This window comes from Sinohyriopsis cumingii, chromosome 1 (genome assembly GCF_028554795.1).
Source record: "Sinohyriopsis cumingii isolate HCF-2022 chromosome 1, ASM2855479v2, whole genome shotgun sequence".
NCBI lineage: Eukaryota > Metazoa > Mollusca > Bivalvia > Unionida > Unionidae > Sinohyriopsis > Sinohyriopsis cumingii.
In genome coordinates this window covers 75,566,704-75,590,445 of record NC_142961.1, presented here as the reverse complement: position 1 = coordinate 75,590,445, position 23,742 = coordinate 75,566,704, and the positions used below count along the sequence as shown (strand labels likewise).

The 23,742-nt window shown below is 34.9% G+C and overlaps 1 protein-coding gene across 2 annotated transcripts in view; it reads right to left on the bottom strand.

The window, feature by feature from the left end:
- Window positions 1-23,742, bottom strand: part of LOC149807142 (ras-related protein Rab-23-like) — a 73,927-nt gene that overhangs the window by 24,688 nt on the left and 25,497 nt on the right. For both annotated transcript variants that reach the window (XM_089962642.1, XM_089962648.1), the window contains exons 3-4: window positions 19,956-20,041; window positions 1,726-1,802 (exon numbers count right to left, since the gene is read on the bottom strand). In XM_089962642.1, coding sequence (XP_089818768.1) covers window positions 1,726-1,802; window positions 19,956-20,041 — 163 coding nt within the window. The remainder of the gene's footprint in view (window positions 1-1,725; window positions 1,803-19,955; window positions 20,042-23,742) is intronic.

Genomic DNA, 23,742 nt, shown 5'->3' with positions numbered 1-23,742 from the left:
TTATGCCAGTACAGTAGGTCTATACTAAGACATTATGCCAGTACAGCAGGTCTATACTAAGACCTGAATATGAGCACTTATTTCCTGATGTTCCGACAAGAACAAATAAAATCTACCATAATGCTGAAATTGTAAATTCCACACCTGTGGAACAACACCCATACAGGATGAACCCTCTCAAACATGAAGGTTTGAAAAAAGAAATTCAGTATTCACTGGAAAATGATTTCATAGTACCGAGTAAAAGTGACCGGAGTTCACCATGTATACTTGTTCTGAAACCAGATAATACTTCTGCATGTACACCAATTATAGAAAGGTGAACAGTGTGACTTTTTTTATGCATACTGGACCAATGATAATCATGTCCCTGCCACTTTTCACTACATATCTCAAATGTGTCCATGTACAGTTTGGACTGGTTTTAGACCTCAGGCCAAAAAGTCTAAAATATAAATACAAACTTTGGTTCCAAAAAGTGGTAATTTTTGGCCTAACAAAATTGCTTCTCAAAATTTAGGCTTTTCCCACTGTATTCTGTAATGCATGTAGAAAGTTTATATTATTTGGTATCACTGTATATCTACTTTTCTGTAATACCACTCACTTTGCTGTAATGTAAATGATGTTGACAGTACAGAACTAAGATGTATGCTACATCTTCATAATGGGCAAATGTGGCACGCAGGGTTAATGAGAGTGACACGATCAAAGAAGCAGAAATTTTGGAAGAACATGCTGCAGCTAGGTACATTGTGTATATACAAAAATAGTGAGATGACAAAATGGAATGTTTTAAATTAAAAATGTAATGCACATGTATTTGTCAGATCAAACAGGTACCACTTTCCATAAGCTTAAATGTATTTATTTCTTTTCCTTCTCTAATTTCCTTTGGAATTCTGTGGTCTGGAATACTGACAAGTTTTTTTGGACTGGAAAGAAAATAAGTTGAAATTTATCCTAACTTAGGAGTGCTGCATTGTTTTCTAAAATTAAATAATTCCTTTAAATAGAATGGGCCCTGTTGTTTGAAACTTGGTGCATAATTTAGCCTTTCTCAAAAATATCCTTTCACTTACTCTCAGCATTTTAACAGTATTCATAACAGGGGCTCTGAATAGTCAAGTGGTCTAAGACGCTCACCTTTACAGATCACTGACATCTCACCTCTGCTTGAGTTTGAGTCTCAGGCCCAACCAACATGAGTATGTGAGAAATTTTGCCACTAGCTTCCTGTAGGCCAGTTGTTCTTCATATTTTCTTCCTCCGCTAATTATACTGGCCATCATGTATAACCTATCATGTGCTGAAAAATGGCATTAAATCCATAACAACAACAACAACAACAACAATCATTCATTTCATTGGGATGCTTTTAGTATTATATGTCCACAAGCTCTTTTTGAAAGCAGAATAATTTGCAAACATTGTCATTCAAACTATTCATGCTGTCAATATTCCAATGAAATACTTTTATTGAAGACTTTATGCCTAGATTACTGTAAAATATACATATAAACTATCACAATATTTAAAAGTCTCTGTAAATTTTCACAAGTGGTGTTCTATCTTGATTAGAAACGATTAGGATGATCATATTACGAGGAGAGACAGCAGAGAACAGATAGCATTGTTATGCATGCCACATTTGTGTATATCACTACTTTCTTAAGATCTGTATCTAGATATACATACAATCAAATCACAAAGTGATTTATTTACCTTTCTTTTCCATGATTCGATAGCTTCAAATGAATCCCTGTCTACCACAGAGAAAGCTAGCACACAAGCCTGTGCTCCTGTAATTAGAGTGGATAGGTTTACTTTACAATTCAGTTCATGGCTCAATGATTGTCAGAAGTTATGTCTGAAAAACACTTATATTCTACAGGTATTTTATTTGTAATTAATCATTTAAAACTGACAACATGATTTACTTCAATCATACAAAGGAAAGTACATAACTGAAGTACATGTAAATTATTTGCTTGTTATTCCTTTATATAGTCCAAAAAATGAGAATATCTACATACCCTTATTTCCTTGTTATTTCTATACATAAAATCTTTATAAAAAAACAATGTCTACAAACCCTTATTTCCTTGTTATTTCTTTGTAAAGTCCTAAAAAGAGAATGTTCACACACCGTGATTTCCTTGATATTTCTAGGTAAAGTCCTAAACTTAGAATGTCCACAAACCCTTATTTCAGGGACCCCAAGTGGCAGAGTGGTCTAAAGCGCTCACCATTATGGATCACTGTTTTTTCTATGTATGACCACTAAGTGCTTAGAGCATCTGCAATGGATATAGGAGGTCATGGGTTCAAACCATGGCTGAATCATACCAAAAACTTACAAAATGGTACTAGCAGCTGCCTCACTTGGTGCTCGAATTAAGAGGTTAGTATTAGGACTGGTTGGCCTGGTGTCAGAATAATGTGATTGGGTGGGACATTATGTTACATGTCTGTGGCATGAGGCCCAAGTGCTAGACATCACTATAAACTGCCACACTGCAGACATCATAGTGATATGACTGAAAACTTATTAAAGCTATGTTAAAAATCTAAAGCACACACACACACAGACACACATACATTTCTGTGTAAAGTCTAAAGATGAAAATGTCCACAAACACTTATTTCCTTGTTATTTCCAAGTAAGGTCTAAAAATGAAAATGCCCACAAAACCTTTTAGTGCAGTCATATCTGGCATATGCTTCCCAATAACATGAATTTACAAATTGTTCCAGATACTGACAGTGACTTACACAAAATCTCATTGAAAAGCTGTCACATTATAACTCAAATGGAATCCTCTGATTTCAAGTCAAATCATTTTAAGCCGGCATGACTCTGATCTACCTCTTTGGCCAAGTACTGTGACACAGGTGTCTTAAAAGCCTAAAGGTTATTAGGGACAATAAGGACAGACAGCAGGCATTGCACTGCTTTCTAAATGGTCTTTCATACAGGATTTTTATGACTCTAAAGCAGTGTATGGTACAAGTATGAAATGAGTGGTTTTCAATTTCTATTAATTACAGTAGACATGGTACAGGTATGAAATTAAAGTTTTTCAATCTCAACTAATTACCATAGACATGGTACAAGTTTGAAATGAAAGTTATTCAGTCTCTACTAACTGCCATCTTGTATTTCATATTACAACAATCAACAAAAACTGGCAGCTACCAGTTTCATACAATAAATGATAAAGTCTTGATTAAATGCTACTGATTTAAATTTAACATGATTCTTTGTTAATCATATGATAGTTTTAAAATCTGAGCATATATTTAAATTATGCTTTAATATAAACCTTTTAAAAAGCTAATTTTGCCTACTTTCATTTCCCGTTCTTGATTACAAAAATGCTACGGGTAGTACCATATATACTCCTTTATAAGCTGAATTAAACTGAAAACAACAAAGATCCTGATCTGCTATAGCATAATGCACCTGCAGATCAGATCTGTGTTGTTTGTTCTACTGATTAATCCTAACAAACTGCATACATCCAGATCTGCTGTTGCATTATGCAATGGCAGATCTGGGTTTGTGCAGTTTGCAGCTGAACCTGACTTATAAGCGAGCTAATACAGTAGGCATTAATGACTCTTATGTTAATGATAATTATTCTTTGGTCCAAAATAGTGTATCAGTTTCTACTCATTCTGTACCTTTATATTTGTCATTTCCACCTATCATATATGAGTAACTTTCCTTTGTGCATTTAGTAATGCAGAATTAATGATTGATACTTAATCTGTTCTTACAAAAAAAAAGAGCATACTAGTATTTTGGTAATGGAAAGTGAAACATAAATTTGCTTTAAATAAAGGATTAATGACCTTCCTGATGAAAAAAATAACATAGGTGCTGTATAACTTCAATGTAAACAATGAATTCATTTATTTTTGTGGGTATCAATTTTTTATGTTTGTCGAAAAAATGACATTATTAAAAATATACTAATCTGTATGGGTATTCTTGCATTGGGGAAGGTACTATTATCTGCATGAACAAATCACTTACATTGTGTCTTAGTCATGGCTTGACCAGATTGTAGCTGCAAAGGGAATATGCAAATATCAGCCTGGGGAAGGGCAGAATAAACAGATCAGGCTGCTATGGAATGCCAAAATCTGCACAAAAATTTGCTAAGTTTTTATTTTGGACACATGAAAATTCCAATAGCTGTGTGCACAGTATATGTTTTTTGTTACAAAACTTCTCTTTATTTCCCATTTTTGCAAAACAAATATGAATGATGTACTGTGCAGGTTACAAAACAAAGTTTAAGTGACTGCAATGGGATTAAGTGAAGTTGCAAAGGCCAAATCTTGGTATGTAAGGTGTTTAAGACACTAACTGACTGATGGTTCCTAATTATTGTTTTGATCAAAACACTAATTACATGCTGTGACACTTTGCTTTGATAAGCATACTTTTAATCCATCGTATTTAAAATCCTTCTGCAATGTGTGGAACATCTGCATCTTATCATTTACCAAATTTTTCAAGGATAGTGTCCTGGAATACAATTTTAAAAATCCCACTGAGAACCTTATAAAGCATATGATTGATATTAGACATATTAATTAGCTGATATAAATAATTAATCTAACTACCTCTGCAAGTCCACCATTTCCATGAACCTTAAGTTATGAAATGTAGATCAGCAAAATCTCTCCCAAGTTGGAGGTGAAACAGTTATACTAATGAATAAGCAATTGACTCAGATGTCACCAGAAGCACTAACCTTAACAGGACAATCCACAGAATTTTACTGCAGAGTACAGATATAAATAAACTATAATCTTTGAATCATAAATATGTGAAAGAAGCCTTAAGTAAATTCTAAAAACTGAATTCTGACCTGTCCATTATACTCTAAGTGTGTATATATATTTCTTCCTAGTGGAACCCACCACTTTACCAACATAATTGGAATCTGGACTACTCCAGTCTGGAGCAAAACAATCTGATTGGATTTAATTCAACATGTCAGTTACAATAATCAAATGCTTTAAATGTATACAAATACTGCAATTTCATTTAAAATATCTTCGTGCAAATTTGGAAATAAGAAATAAGAAATAAGAACACAATATTTTCCAAGGGGAAGAACTCTGTATAACCAAACATGTAACTCTTAATAGTCATGTGTTACTTCCCTTTTTTCTTTAAAAAGCAGAGGTAAAGAAAAAATGTATTTAATTTCATATGATTTAAGAACTATTTCTAACTACCGGTACACTGAATTTAATTAAACGTGCTCGTAATAAAACTCATTGGATAACATGATATTTACGTCTGTTTACTAAAAACTGGGTGTACAATTTTGTCTTAAGAGTGGCATAATGTTGAGCAAATATATGCAAGATCATCTCATTAATATATATGGATTGTGCCCATTATTAAAATTATCCATGATCTAGATTATATAACCTATAGTCCAAGTTTGATCAAAATATGATGGCTTCCAGAGTGGTAGCCAGCACAAAGGCAAGAATATCTCAGTAATATTTGCAGATCTCACTTCATTACACTGGACAACAAATTTTTACAAAAGTCATGTTACTGAAATAAAATTAGTCAATTCTTATCAATTTTTATGTGCTGAACACGAATATGACAGTCAAATTGCAAAATTGGCTCTAGTTTTTTTGTAATCTGCAAGAAATTAATGTTTACATAACGAAATGCATTCCAATAGTAAAAGGTCAACTGTAATAGCCTACCTATAAAAAATCAAGTCATTGACTACATCTTAGATTTCTTCGCCTGTCTCTTGTACAGCTGTTCGGGAGCATCTCTGAGGAGTGTCCAGCAGTAGTCAGCCAGCATTGTAGTGGACCATTTTCCCTGGTATCTTTGTTCCATTGTTGCGATATCTTGATGAAAACGTTCGCCGTGTTCATCACTAACAATACCACAGTTGCTAGGAAAGAAATCCAAATGGGAATGAAGGAAGTGAATCTTTAGAGACATATTGCAGCCAAGTTTCTTATACTTCATCAACATGTCTTCTACTAGTTCCTTATAGTTTTCTGCCCTAACATTTCCGAGGAAGTTTGTAGAAACTAGGCGAAAAGCATTCCATGCTTGTTTCGCGTCACCTTCCAGCAAGTTGTTGAACCGGTCATCTTTGAAAAGCTCTCGAATCTGAGGACCCACAAAAACTCCCTCTTTAATCTTTGCTTCGCTGAGTCGAGGGAATTTTTCATGCAGGTATCGGAATGCTGGCAAAGTCCGGTCAATGGCTTTCACGAAGTTCTTCATCAAACCTAGTTTGATGTGAAGGGGTGGTAGCAAGATTTTCTGAGCCTCAACCAGAGCTGGGTGTTGGATATTCTTCTCTCCAATGGCTACATTCTGCCTGTGAGTCCATTCCTTCCTCATGTAGTGCATTTCCCTTGCTCGGCTATCCCACTCGCATAAGAAACACATGTATTTTGTATATCCTTGCTGCAGTTCCATTAAAAGGGCAACTACCTTCAAATCACCACAGAGGTGCCAGCTGTACTTGTTATACTCAATGGAATTCAGTAGCTGCCTTAAGTTATCGTATGTCTCTTTCATGTGGACAGCATACGCTACTGGAATAGATGGAAGAATGTTTCCATTGTGCAAAAGCACAGCCTTGAGACTCAGTTTCGAAGAGTCCACAAATAGTCTCCATTCTTGTGGGTCATGAGTGATTTTTAAAGCATTCATGAGGCCCTCAATATCGGAACAGAATATCAGATTACTTTCCTTTCTGAAGAAAGGCTCCAATTGCTGGTGGCGCTTTCGATATGCAGTAATTGTGACATCTTCTTCTAGAAGATTCCATTGTTGGAGTCTTGATCCTAGCAATTCTGCCTTGTTCTTTGATAAGTCCAAATCACGAATCAGGTCATTTAGTTCTTCCTGTGTTATTCTGTGTGGGGTTGATGATGCACCACAGTGAAAATCTGGATCACTGCATGCTGATGGACCAGGAGAAGAACAGGTCGACTCACCTTTGTCTTCGTCAGATGAATCAAGAGAATATTCTGCTGGAGGTTCTGGAATAGGAAGTCCCTCACCATGTGGAACTGGTCTCAATGCAGACGGAATGTTTGGGTAGACTATTCTCGACTTCTTTCGCTTCGTTATTCCGCCGGAAAGAGGAGGAACCAAGCAGAAGTAACAGTCATTTAGGTGGTTGCTTGGCTCTCTCCACACCATTGGGACTGCAAACGGCATTGATGACCTTTTGCAATTCAACCACTGTGAAAGCTGTGTTGTACATGTAGCACAGCATATATGCGGAGCCCAAGGCTTGTCTTGGTCACCAACCTTGCATCCGAAGTAAAGATGATATGCCTTCTTCACTTGAGAATTGATACTTTTCTTCTGGTTGGCAAATGTCACTTCCCCACAAATATAGCAAAAATTGTCCGCGGTATTAACACACTTTCGAGGCATTACTGTTCTTTATTGTACGTAAATGGATAAAATAATAAGTTTTATGTAACAGTAGCTTGAACTGTCTAGCACAACGTCTAAAATATTTTAAATGCTGAACCTATCTGATTGGGCTTTATATAGTACACTGCTTACGTCAGCTTCAGCAGCCGCCTGGCATTAGCATAATAGGCCTACACATGTAGAGTACACTGCTGACGTCAACTTACTTCAGCAGCCGCATGGCATTAGTATTGCATTGCATCAGAAAATGATGCAATCAATTGTGGATGATGTGAGTATGATGGTATTATGCAATGTTACATCATTATTCCGGATGTTGCTGCAGTCCTACTGGAGAAATTTACACAGTGAAACATAGAAAATGAGGTATATGAATATCTTCAAAACGAGAGCCAATACAAATTTTTCACGGTTATATTCGTGTTCGGCACACCAAAATACTACAGATTAGGGCCTTTTCAAGTCAGTAATGATTTCACTGTTGACCAGTGTTATTGATCTGATCCAAAATCTTGATGATGTAAGCATATATTCCCAGTCTGATCAAAATTAGATTAGAAATATGGATAACAGAATCAACCAATCAGATGAAAGATCACACCATAACTTGTCTTGAGATCTTGATGATATATACGTGTGTTCCAAGTCGGATCAAATTCTCAGCAAAAACTGTCTCCAGCCTGACACTGACGGACATACAGACAGATGGACACAGCAACATAAATTTACCTCACTTGGCCCTAAGGCCTGGTGATCTAAAACTTTTATCTTGGGTAGCACCTAATTTTCTTTCATGAGCCTTTTTATCAATAATAGGATCCATAATTTACCAATGTGTAAAAATTTCAGATCAGTACCATGTGTCTGTCACATAGCAAAATCTACTGTTCATTTATAAAAATTGGAATTATATTCAGCATTTGCTAAGTGAAATAAATGATATATCTAACTTGATATATTTTTTCATCCCAAAAATGAATGAAAAAAGGCATTAATACAACTTAAGTTTTGTAAAACATTTCTTTTGATCATTACCAATTTGATGTGACCCTATAATAAAGGAGAAATAGTTCAAATCTCTAACAAAATATGATTTTAAATCACTGTTAATGAGTGCAAGATCCATCAAGAAATGAAGTAATTAGATATTTAATACTGAAATTGGACTTATTACCTCATTAACTCATCCTATAATTGTTGATAACTATTGCTTATTGTGAACAAAAATAGGCTCAAAGTGAGAAATATTTGATTCTATCTTACTCCACCAGAAATGTGATACATAATCATGGTAGCTGGCTTCTATTATCTATGAATACTAATAAAGAAACATGAACCAGCCTATCTTAAAGGAATACTCAATCAACTGTATATAAATTAACTTTGTCAAGCGCAACTTGTATGCTTTATGAATAAACACAAACTGGAACTCTAGTATTTATTAATAAAGCCCCCCCAAAAAAACTGTATTGCGGAAGAATATGATGTTGGCATACCTGCCAGATAACACCTTGTAGCATGCAGACATCATTGTTACTTTCAAAACACAAATTCCCAAGTATCCAACCATGACAAATTGGGTGAATGGGTGAGTCATTATCAACACTACTAAAATATTGTATCCTTTCAATTAATGCCTGATTTGGGAAAGCATCTGCCCTCAGTGAGGTATCAACAGGCAATTACATGTTTTATTGTAAACTGTATCCAACAGAATGCACAGCAGTTACTGTAGAAAACCAATGCAGTGAAATGTGACAAATTAAAAGAATCTAACTGAATTGAGCTAAATCAGACCAGATCAGACAGAACTGGAACTATGGATTGAGAGTAAGTTAACATCTAAAGAAACCTGAGTTATGAGTACACTAGAACCTGAAAGTAAATACTGCATAAAACTATAATTACTGTCTGCATACAATAAAATTATATACTGCTATACATATATGGAATTGTAAAGTGAATTAAAATTAGACAATGCATTTCTTCTCAAATAAATTGTTTCTTCCCAAAATTATTTATATTGTCCTTGTACAAATGTTAAAATAGTTGAGTTCTCCATTTTATCTTAAGTGTATGTATGTATGTATGTATGTATGTATGTATGTATGTATGTATGTATGTAGCAGTTGTGGGTTTCAGTGGGACATATTCTGCACAATACTAGCTATATGGTGGCAATTAACTAAAGATTAAAAAATGCAAATATAAACAGAAATAAAAATCTGAAGATAACGTCTTCCAAACAAGACAGAAGTATTAAATAATAAAAGTTATTCTAAATAAACTTAAAGATTTTTTGTTGAGTTTACATCAATACACTGGATGGAAGCTGACTAGCATGCCAAAATGTATTCCACACATTCGTGGACAACGGCTGGGTGTGATCTATAGTTGAGGTTCACCCTTTGAGAGGTATGTACAAACCAGGTATGCATGACTGATATGCGATAGCACAATACCATGTCATCTCTGATTTATACTACATGATGGATGCTACATATCAGTGGTGGGTTTTGGTGCTTGTTCATGGAATCACATTCCACAAATTTAGCCAAGTACAAATATGAAGAGCATGTCAGTCTATTTAATACTTTTAGTCAGTATGTAAATGGTCCATACAGAAACAGGTGACTGCTGAGCAGCTTTGGTTGAAATATCTATGCTTTCATTACCCAGAATGCAATAACAGCCACAACTGCAAAATATTTTTGCCAGATTTTATGAGCACATCATGTTTCCATGAGAGCTACTCATGTTTCCATAAGAGTTAATCATGTTTCCATAAGAACTAATCATGTTTCCGTAAGAGCAAATAATTTTTCCATGACAGCAAGTCATGTTCTGTAAAATCTCTGATATTAACGGGTTCTGAAATTTCGAAGTTTGCAGGATTTTAAGTTCATGGAAAGAGAATCTGATAAAATGAGAAAATTTGTTAGCTAGTTTTGGCTAAGTTAAAAAAATTGTGTATGGGTGTAATTTCAGTTGTAAAAATGGAACCTTTATTAGGTAACCAGCAAAAGATGAGTTGCAAAGGCAGCTCTAATGTTTTGTTTATTTTCTAACATGTACCATTATAGGGTGTTCCAATTTCATTCAATTTACTCCAAAAAATTAGAGGATACATTGAAGAATGTTTGCAAAAAAACAAACATTGCTTTTGAAGGATTTGATCACCACAGTGGTGATTTGTGATTACAGAATTTAATTTTTCTATTTCTAGGCAAGGATGAATTTGTATACCTTGAAGAGGAATTAATCTTGATGAGTGAGTGTGCAAGGTTTGGTATTTCCACTTAATAATGATATCAGATTGACCCAACATGGAGACTTTTGAAGTCGAAGTCCCTTACTGTGCATCAGATTAAGTATGATTTATACACTGATCCATACACTGTCAATTCAATGTCAAGTTTTTAATTGACTAAAATACATTTGTCTAAAATAAAAGTTAGTTTATACTAAAAATAAAGTCATTAAAATTAGTCTCCTTCCCAAGATAGATAAGAGAAACAACAAAAAAGAGTTTGGGGTCATCACAAACTCAATAGAACTTGCATAACTTCATACAAATAATTTCTGAGCTAGAGGAATTTAGGATATTTTCTTCATTCCACTGCTAAACTCTATCATGCACACATGAAGCTGGTGCCCAATAGCAGGCATATCCTTTTATTTATAGCAGTTCAAAAAAGTCACGGAGCAATCAGTCCTGGATTAAGGAGGCATTTCCTGACAATATCCTGCACTAAAGAACACCAGCATTCTAAGTATAGGTTTGAGCAAAGTTGATACCTACGTAACTCTGAAATTTCTGTCTTTCAAACAAACGGATAATAAAGATAGGTTGGCAGCCCTTCAAACCTGGGCTGAGTACATCATTACTTATGCTGTACTCTTCTCTAATACCACAAATACTTGCTTATAAGATGAGTCCAAATGCAAACCGCATAGACCCAGATTTGCCATCACATAATGTTCCAGCAGATCTGGATCTGTGCAGTTTGTTAGGAATAATCAGTGGAACAAACAAGACAGACCCTGATCTGCAGGCACATTATGTTATGGCAAATTAGGATATTTGATGTTTGCAGTGTGATGACTTATAAGTGAGTACTCATGGTAAATGCTTCAAATCTGACTAGATGGTCTACTCTACTTCTCTGGTATATGAAACCACACTGAAGGTGTCTGATGGAAGTCTATTTGACTACAGATACCAGAGGAGTCTGTCATTTATCATTCAAGCGAGTCTTGTACTTTTCTGAGAGCGAAAGGTTTATTTCCATCTTCATCAAAAGAAGCTTTGAAATTTACAGGAACCTCTCCTCTTAGGCTGTTCATACTTCAGATGTTTTCAGAATAGTTTTCTTGAGGTGTTTCTGGAGAAAGTTTTGACCTATATATCTTACATTTCTGGCAGCTACATGGCCCAATCCATCAAGAATTCTTCAAGTGTTTGATACAGACATGTTTACATTTGTCAATGATTTTCTGTACTATATGCCTTATGAATGAGAGCTCTAGGCATACAGTATCTCCACATTTTCCCTTCACTCTCATATACAGCATCATGAAATTTAGCTTGGTATATTAATTATTTATTCAGACATTCTGCTGTTGGAACTGGTGCTTAAATTTGTATGGACATCTTTCATTTCCGTAGTGTGTCTTTGCAAGCGTCATCAAACCATGCTATGTTGACAAGTTAAGGAAAAGTCAATGTTTTTGGTCTTTCATCTCCATGAACATCCTGAAGTATTACTGTAAATAACAGTGGACAAGGTTTACTACATTTTGGATAAGATCACAGAGGGATTGATACATTTCCCAATCTGCCTTGTTCAGTTTTAATCTCTGCACAAAACCTTGAGGTTTGGGAGTATTACCTCTTAAATATACTGAAGAGTGGTCAGTAACACACTGTCATCATCAGCTTCCCAATAGAAGTCCAGCAAACGAGATGGACTGCAGATGGTCAAGTCTACATGAGAGTAGTATCTTGTTGCAGGATACAGGTATATGTCTTGTCAAAAAAAGGCAAAGATTGTATCTTGATAGAAAGTCTTATATTTTCATTCCTCTCTCATTGATATCATTACAGCCTCAAAGAGTATGGTAGCGGACCGCTCCGGTGGCCTAGTGGTTAGAGCGTCCGCCTCGGATGCGGGAGGTCGTGGGTTCGATCCCCGGCTGAGTCATACCAAAGACTTACAAAAATGGTACTAACAGCTGCCTCGCTTGGCGCTCAGCATTAAGAGGTTAGTGTTAGGACTGGTCGGCCCGGTGTCAGGATAATGTGACTGGGTGGGACATCATGCTACATGTCTGCGGCATGATGCCCCAGTGCTAGACATCACTATAAACTGCCACATTGCAGACATCGTAGCGATATGACTGAAAAATTGTTAAAGCTATGTTAAAAATCAAAATCACATCCCACATCACAGTATGGTAGCAGTAAAAGTCACTATGTAAAATAAAAGGTTTCAGTAACTATTCAATATGATAATCAAGGTCAGATTGATTAATTGGAGGGAGATATATTGAGCAGAGTATGAATTTTGTGTACAGACACATGAACAGCTATTACCTGTATTGAGATTAATTTGGTTGGGATGTTCACAATGATGAATACTCAAGGCCTAATATATACACTCACTTATAAGATGAGTCCAACTGCAAACAGACCTAAATCTGGGCCTGTGCAGTTTGTTTGAAGTAATCAATAGAACAAACAGCATAGACCCTGATCTGCAAGCATACAATATGCTATGGCAGATCAGGATCTTTATTGTTTGCAATTTGACTCGACTTATAAGCAAGTATATACTGTATTCAGATTATCCTGAAAAGATTGTATTCAGATTATCCTGAAAAGATTGTATTCAGATTATCCTGAAAAGACTGTATTCAGATTATCCTGAAAAGATTGTATTCAGATTATCCTGAAAAGATTGTATTCAGATTATCCTGAAAAGACTGTATTCAGATTATCCTGAAAAGATTGTATTCAGATTATCCTGAAAAGATACTTTACATTAGGAAATGTTTTAGATTTACTCTGTCACTTTATTTTAAAAGGTCTCCATAGGCAGACAGCTACTGGGTCAAGTTCTTAAAGCTGAAGATATATTTAATTAATATTTGCCTTTCAACTTCTGCAATTTCATTGTACATGTATTATGGTGTTAGACATATTTTGGGAGCTGTGGAAGTACAGGACATCTGATAGTTTTCCATGGCACAGTATTAGGTTGCTCTCCAATATCCATACCCTCTATACTTTCAAATGCAAAGGTTTAGTTCATTCTTTAATTCACTTCTTATTTGGTTTAGAGCATGTATTTCCACTGGCATCAGTGGTCTGCTGCTCTTTTGCTGCGAATGATCAAACCCGTTTCTCACTAACTGAGCTTTTTATCTTACCTGTCACTATGTTTCTAAGATGACTGCAGTTGTTTGCTGGTCTTTTTGTAGCCTGGACTTAAATGGCATGTAGTTTATAGCTTTGAGTTTCTTATTTGCTACACTCTCAAAACTGGTTTTTTGAGCTATCAGCTTCAATCTCAGTTTGGGTGGCTGCCTGCACAGATGTTGCTGGTATCAAAACTGAACTTGCTTGACCTACTGACCATGTAGTATTGGTCCGGGTACAGCTTGTATTTATGGATGACTTCTTTTCTGCTTTATCTCTGCTGGCATAGGATTTGCTGGCTGTGCTAAGTGGAGCTATGGCTTCCACTTTTTCTCATTGAATGTGTCAGATCTCTTCCTCAGGTTTCCATTTCAGGAAGTCTCTACAGTACATGAAATGTTCCCCCTTGCAATTCACACAACAGACTTTATCTGTGCAGGATGATCCATCATAATCCTCTTGTCCAGTGCAGACTGGTTTCCTCTTGCAGCGATCATTGTAGTGGCAGTTAAAGGACCACAAATGATCAGGAATGAAATGGTTAACAGCAATATTCAATACACCAGCTCTGACTGATGTTGACAAAGTGGCACAGTCAAATGTCAGGATGTAAGAGTTTGTATCGAATCATGGCATTGATTTATCTTACTTGTGAGATATTCTGTGATCTGTGATTTTCAAGCATCTCAGTCTCACTGCAGTAACCCATGTCTCCATCACCTCTTGACAATTTGAGAGATTTGTGTGGGAATACCGTAATGGATATCTCAACAAATTGCTTTGATTGAAGTAGAGCTTTGCAGATGCACTCTTCAAATAATAGGTCCAAGCTAACTTTATTTACACTTCTAGATTCTCCAGCTAAGCGCTTAAGTACTTTAGATATCACAAAAACCGACAGCTTGGTTAACTTCTGATTTTCATAACTGGATTAGTGAAGATCAATCATGGCCATTTGTGGAAGAGTCTCCACTTCTGAATCACTAGTTGACTTATTCCTGGTCCTTTTAAGACCAGGTCTCACATTACTGGTTGAGGTTTTGATCTTTTCCAATAATGGAATAGTCTTATTTCATTACCTTTGATCCCCACCTGTCTTTGACTCTGTGTGTGTGTGTGTGTGTGTGTAAAAACAAATTAGCAAGCACAAAATTAAAGAAAGAAAAAAGAGTTTAATAAAAAAAACTAAACTTGCAAAAATATATTTGCCATATGTATGGAAAATCAATATTCTATTTCTCTGCCAACATCTGGGAACAAGATGCAAATATATGCATTTATGTATGTATGCAGAATTGTGTAAATGAAGTCTTAAACAGTCCATGAATGATCTAGGTCAGCCATGAAGTCCCCCACCCACCCCAAGGGATGTTACTATAGATTGAGTCATAGCACTTTTGCAGTGACATCTTTTTTTATTACATAAAGATAACAAGTTTATTTAAGTACATCTAGCAATTATATACATTTGCTATTTTATTTTCCATGCATAACTTTCTCTGTGAAAGCTGAACTGGTCACATCTTTGTAATTAGAGGTAAATCTTAACCTAATGTTGTGTCCATGTCAGTGCACACAAAGTGATTTCTACATTTAGACATTTTCACAAATAAAACAAAATTGCAACTGTTTAAATACTTTTTGTCATTAATATCAATCTATTTGCCTGCATTTAAGTAATTAATTACAGTTATCTAATTGAATTTTAATATATGAATCACCATAAATTAGAATTCTGTATTTGTAAAATATGTATTCCTGTACTTCCTAATTTTGACCTCCACCTTGAAGTATGAGTCTTTAAGGAAGGTCCCAAAGGGCAAATATCACTTGGGTATATGAGTCTTTAAGGAAGGTCCCAAAGGGCAAGTATCACTTGGGTATATGCGTCTTTAAGGTAGGTCCCAAAGGGCAAGTATCACTTGGGTATATGAGTCTTTAAGGTAGGTCCCTAAGAGCAAGTATCAGTTGGGTATATGAGTCTTTAAGGTAGGTCCCTAAGGGCAAGTATCAGTTGGGCATATGTGATTGACCTTTTCATGCAAGCATGTACATGGACATAGGGTCAGGATCTTGATGTTTTCACTATGACCCAGGAGTTAAGTCAAATGGATGGTAAGGAAGGAATCTGGAGCATATTTGGTCTTTTAATGCCCCAAAAATGTATATATAGTTTTATGGTGGGGGTCCTAAAAGCTTCATAATAATAAACCCATGGGCTAAGTCCCTTGGTGTTAGGGATGAACCCTAGGGCAATGTCAGCTGCATGAATATATTTGTCTTTTCATACCTACTAAGTGAATAAACGGTTATAATTCGGACCATCTCAATAATTTCTAAAACCTAGGGGCAAAATTACATAGGGTAGGGAAAGATCACCCACAGGATGCCAGTCTGACATATGCTGATACTTGGGTCACTGATCACATATGCAAACAGACTCAGACATGTCAGACATACCGGTAAAACAGTTATTTGAAAACATCCATCCAGTCACACTTTCAAAGGCTGTGATCAAAATTCAAAAAATACTGACACCATTCATAGGACGATCATTAGCCCAAGTTTAAGTTGTAGCTATGTTAAGCAGAGTAGGTGGGGTTCAAGGACATGACACATGTACTATGTACATATACCTGACTATACATATACATATGTATGTACAGACCAATAGAGCTTATCAGCATATCACAATATCATGGTGCTTCTTTAATTTCAAAAAAGTGCAGGGATAATTCTAGCCAATGGTTTGTCTCTTGCCTAACGGCACAAGGAAACTTAGACATTTAACATTGTGAGAATATTATGGTACTTATTAATAAATACATGTTTCACTTCTCTTGCCATGTAAAGCAAGAGCTTAGTCAGCATTAAAAACATCCTCATTTGGAATGTCTTCACTTTAATGTCTCTTTGCCTGTTGAAAAAGCTAGATGGAATGCAACATATAATGGCATACATTTTCTTCATTCAGAAGTGTGTTGAAGTTCATTTTCTATTAAGCTCTTCAAGAAATTAGAAAAATATACATGCCTCCATTTTGCTTGTTGAGAGTGGGAGATTCAAAATCACAAACTGGCAAGTCTACTAAGTACAATTATATATCATTTTTGTTGATTGTTTGTAAGCTTTTTCTAAAAAATGAAGCATTGTTTAATTTTCCTCCTTTATAAAAATATATTTTAAAAAATCTAATATGAATGTGTCCAAACATATTTGTTAGCAAGGGCTAATGGTAATTCCACAACAACCTTTGCCACACCCAACACAGTATCAATCATTCTTGTTTATTACTGCTTCTGATTAGGAACCTTTATGCATAATTATATTTGTGCTGCCTTTTCATACCTGTATAACTTTTAAGTTTTAAGACAGCACTGATGTTCACGTATTTATCTCGTCATCATATGATAATAGTCTGGAGAAAAAAAACCTTGAATTTAACAGACTTAAATGTTTGGCTGATATCAGCCTTCTGCAGTAAAAAATTAGGTTCTATGTAAAGTATATACAGGTGCCAAAACCTGTGGCATGCATTAAGCTGTGCAGTAAAGCACTCCCTCATTATAATGTCATTCATGACTGCCATGGAGTATACCACACAACAGTGAGACCAACTTATAATGAAGTACATTATGTATAATATTGCACTGAGTTAACAAAATGGGATCCATGATCATAAACACCTTATAAAAAGTGTTATAAACTAAGGGCCTTATAGTGAGGGAGTATTGTGGCATTGTAAGACACTCTTAACATAAGCAACCTCAGCCTTATAGTGAGGGAGTATTGTGGCTTTGTAAGATACTCTTAACATAAGTAACCTCAACCGTATAGTGAGAGCATATTGTAGTAATGTAAGACACTCTTAACATAAGTAACCTCAACCATATAGTGAGGGAGTTTTGTGATAATGTAAGACATTCTTAACATAAGTAACCTCAACCTTATAGTGAGGGAATTTTGTGGTATTATAAGTCACTCTTAACATAAGTAACCTCAACATTATAGTGAGGGAGTTTTGTGGTATTATAAGTCACTCTTAACATAAGTAACCTCAACATTATAGTGAGGGGGTTTTGTGGTATTATAAGTCACTCTAAACATAAGTAACCTCAACCACAATTCAAGTATTTCTGTCAATAATCCATCCAAATTGAAATGGAGTACAATTACAATGCTAATTTTGGGGTTGTATTTTTTATATTTTTGAAGTGGATTAAGCTGCAGGTTGATGCATATTTTATTGTGCATAATAAATGAACTGTGAGAAATGTGCAGATGATTCCATAAAAATATCTAGTTACTGTCATTATATTTACTGTGTATGCTATTGGTGTTTGCCATAATATTCATAAATATAAGCCAAAAACAAAGCCTTTTGATGGCTTCTGTCACAAATGAATTAATTATATGCTGTTTTGGGAAAATGTTTTGAAACACAGCAAGGAAAAGTACATGAAGGCCATCATGAAAGATTTAGTCACAATATGCTGAAATCTCTCTGATACAAGAGATAAATCAACAATATATATTCAATGTTCCCAGAATGTACTTGATATCAGCTGTGTATACTGGAAACATTGTTCCCACAATGTACTTGTTATCTGCTGTGTATACTGGAAACAAGGTCAATATAATGTACTTGCAATCAGCTGTATGTACTGGATACATTGTTCTCACAATTTAATTGCCATCAGCTATGTATATTGGAAACAATGTTCCCACAATGTACTTGTTATCTGCAGTGTATACTGGAAACATTGTTCCCACAATGTACTTGTTATCTGCTGTGTATACTGGAAACAAGGTCAATATAATGTACTTGCAATCAGCTGTATGTACTGGATACATTGTTCTCACAATTTAATTGCCATCAGCTATGTATATTGGAAACAATGTTCCCAGAATGTACTTGGTATCAGCTGTGTATACTGAAAACATTGTTCCCACAATGTAATTTCTGTCAGCTTTATATACTGGAAACATTGCTCCCACAATGTAATTGCTATCAGCTATGTATAATGGAAACAATATTCCCACAATGTCCTTGCTATCAGCTGTGTATACTGGAAACAATGTTCCTACAATGTGCTTGCTATTGCTGTGTATACTGGAAACACTGTTCTCTCAATGTGTTTGCTATCAGCTGTGTATAGTGGAAACACTGTTCCTACAATATATTTGCTATCGTTGCACAAGTTTTCATGTTTACCTTTTGGTTCTACCAAAATATGGTATACTTTTTTAAAAAAAAACATACTTGAAAAGATCAAACAAATGAATATTATATAGTGACTACTGTGTTGGTCATCAAACTATTAAAGTGACTAACTTAAGGATTAAGTGTCAGAGGGCAAGAATAAACATGGTAACCTCAAACAAATTTAAATGCTGAAAGAGGATCTGGTATGTACCATCACAGCTGTCCATCCATCATGGCTTTGTTTTACACCAGTTACAGCTTGCAATGTTCATACAAAGTTTGCAGACTTCTATATGTTTTGTCAAGTTTTAGGCTTTTTCACATTATTATTATTATTATTATTATTATTATTATTATTATTATTATTGTTGATTTCCTGTACATACATAAGTTATAATGTCCTTATCTGATGGGAATGAGCAATATTGGCAGGCTGAAATTTGTTTTTGTAAAAAGAATTCACCATAATTCTGACCCATAACCTAATATGAAGCATTACACACAGATGATAGATAATCAATTATAAACAGGACAAAACTTAGAACTATTCAAAGAAGAATAAGTCTCCATGAAACCATTCTGATAATTTCAGGAAGTAGGTCACTGCAGCTGAGCACAAGTAAAACACTCCTTATTTTGAATTCCTACTTAAAAATATAACATCTGGAAAAAAGAGGTCAAGTCATTGTGATTAAAATGATGACAGTGTTTGTAAATGCTGCTGCTGCAGACCCAAAAGTAAAAATTGTAGAAATATTTAAAAAATCGCTATAATGACAGAAACATCTTATCATTTCATCTTCATATGTATACAAACAAGCATGCTAAATTTAATTTGTCTTTATTAGGTTACGCTAATTTACCTCTGTAGTAGGCTTTAGTAATAGCATCAAACTCCTCCTGGCCTGCAGTATCCCACAACATCAACCTCACTTCTTCATTGTTTACCCTGAAATTTAGACAATCGGATTTAGTTTTTTTTATATATACTTAAAGTTGATATTTCTGTACACAATATTTTACAATAAGATTTAGGTATTTTTTTAAACTTAAAGATGTAAATTCTGTACACAATATTTTACAATAAGATTTAGGTATTTTTTTAAACTTAAAGATGTTAATTCTGTGCATAGCATTTTACAATAAGTCCACAGCTTATGCACTTTTGGTTGCTAAAATATTCAGAGCTACATGGAATTCTTTGGTACTGCATTAAATTATTTGTTTCTAAATCTCAAGATCTTAAAAGTATCAATAACAGGAGAAAAGCTTTGCATGACTATATATGAATATGTGGGGGTGTAGTGGTTGTCTAGGGGTGGGGTTCTTCTTATAGACTTTAACGAATTATGAGAAGTTCCCCTGGTCCTTATTCAGAAGGTTAATTCTGGACACTATATTATTTATTGACTAAATATATTTATGGCTACGAGCCCCCAGTCAGCAATGCCGACAGTTAAATTAAAAGAAATACAAAGATGAAATTTAAACAATAACAATTTAATAAATGAAATTTAAAAGAATTTAAAGTAATCAATGTCTCTCTTTCACCCAATGATCCCTTTGATCATCATTTGAGTTCACAGTGTGAGGAGATTTTTCCCTTCTTGAGTGCTACTCATCTAAATCTCTTCGTTCCCTTGTCTTTCTCTCCTTTCGTGATCTCCACTTCCGCTTCCTCTTCTATAATCCTTGTTCCTTGCCGTTATCTTGACTTCCGGTTCCTCTTCTAGTATCCGGAACCCTTGACGGTATCCCTTGAGGTCACCCGAAATTCACTCGGTATCTCTCACCGTCACCCGAAATTCTCTGAACTTCTCTCGTCCCCCGAAATTCTCTGAAATTCTTTCGTCCCCCGAAAGCTTCCTGATCGAAGCTATTTCATGAATTTCCTAAATTCCGCCAATTTTTACGAATGGCTAACGGAGTGTGTGTCACTGCGACTCTTAAACACCAACTGACGAATTTCAGGCTTGTACAAGTCTTATGCCAGTTTCTCGAATCAAGTCCCACCTACAACGCATCCCGATTGGATGGCGACGGACTCTGGTCATTTGATCGAACTGTCAATCATAAAAATGTCAGTCTGTGTGTCCCCATGTACAAAGATTCCCGCCAGATTTCCACTCAAGAGCTCAAACAAAGACTGGGTTACGTAAGAGGATTAGCCAACTTAGGTACTTGGAAAAACAAAGCTTACCTGGCTCCACTTACAGACTTATAAATACATGTATAATACAAGGGGTTGGGGTAAACATCACAGAATACAATCATTTGTTAATAATGACATGACATATTCGTTGAGATTCTAAATCTGTGGTACTAAAATAATAAGCCAGACCAACTCTAATAGTATACCACTGAAAATCTTCACCTTTCACTGCGTATTCCAAACCTTCCTCTCCCACAATGACACATATGCTAACCTTGCCCTCATCTTACTAAAAATGAGTTTACTTTAACATAAGTGCAATATCTGCATGTTGGCAATGGGTATACAAGTGCATACAACACAGATCTATATGTACATGTAGACCTGGATGCCATACTCATAAACTGTCTGTGCATAACAAATTGAGCTCATGTCCACATTTCAAAAACATTGATTTTCAACAATTTCTGTCTCTGTGGGCTTAAAGTTCTGAAATTTTGGGATGAACTAATTTTTTTAAACCTACATATTCAAGTTACATTTCAATGTAAACCTACATACAAGTCACATTTTAATGTAAACCTACATATACAAGCCACATTTAAATGAAAACCTACATATACAGGCCACATTTCAATGAAAACCTACATATACAAGTCACATTTCAATGTAAACCTACATACAAGTCACATTTTAATGTAAACCTACATATACAGGCCACATTTCAATGAAAACCTACATATACAGGCCACATTTCAATGTAAACCTACATATACAAGTCACATTTCAATGTAAACCTACATATACAGGCCACATTTCAATGTAAACCTACATATACAAGCCACATTTAAATGAAAACCTACATATACAGGCCACATTTCAATGTAAACCTACATATACAAGTCACATTTCAATGTAAACCTACATATACAAGCCACATTTAAATGAAAACCTACATATACAGGCCACATTTCAATGAAAACCTACATATACAGGCCACATTTAAATGAAAACCTACATATACAGGCCACATTTCAATGAAAACCTACATACAGGTCACATTTTAATGTAAACCTACATATACAAGCCACATTTCAATGAAAACCTACATATACAGGCCACATTTCAATGTAAACCTACATATACAAGTCACATTTCAATGTAAACCTACATATACAGGCCACATTTCAATGAAAACCTACATATACAGGCCACATTTAAATGAAAACCTACATATACAGGCCACATTTCAATGAAAACCTACATACAGGTCACATTTTAATGTAAACCTACATATACAAGCCACATTTCAATGAAAACCTACATACATGTATACAAGCCACATTTAAATGAAAACCTACATACAGGTCACATTTTAATGTAAACCTACATATACAAGCCACATTTCAATGAAAACCTACATACAAGTCACATTTCAATGTAAACCTACATACAAGTCACATTTTAATGTAAACCTACATATACAGGCCACATTTCAATGAAAACCTACATATACAAGCCACATTTAAATGAAAACCTACATACAGGTCACATTTTAATGTAAACCTACATATACAAGCCACATTTCAATGAAAACCTACATACAAGTCACATTTCAATGTAAACCTACATACAAGTCACATTTCAATGTAAACCTACATACAAGTCACATTTTAATGTAAACCTACATATACAGGCCACATTTCAATGAAAACCTACATATACAAGTCACATTTCAATGAAAACCTACATATACAAGTCACATTTAAATGAAAACCTACATATACAGGCCACATTTCAATGAAAACCTACATACAAGTCACATTTTAATGTAAACCTACATATACAAGCCACATTTCAATGAAAACCTACATACATGTATACAAGCCACATTTAAATGAAAACCTACATACAGGTCACATTTTAATGTAAACCTACATATACAAGCCACATTTCAATGAAAACCTACATACAAGTCACATTTCAATGTAAACCTACATACAAGTCACATTTTAATGTAAACCTACATATACAGGCCACATTTCAATGAAAACCTACATATACAAGTCACATTTCAATGTAAACCTACATACAAGTCACATTTAAATGAAAACCTACATATACAGGCCACATTTCAATGAAAACCTACATATACAGGCCACATTTAAATGAAAACCTACATATACAGGCCACATTTCAATGAAAACCTACATATACAAGTCACATTTCAATGTAAACCTACATACAAGTCACATTTAAATGAAAACCTACATATACAGGCCACATTTCAATGAAAACCTACATACAAGTCACATTTTAATGTAAACCTACATATACAAGCCACATTTCAATGAAAACCTACATACATGTATACAAGCCACATTTAAATGAAAACCTACATATACAAGCCACATTTAAATGAAAACCTACATACAAGTCACATTTAAATGAAAACCTACATACAAGTCACATTTTAATGTAAACCTACATATACAAGC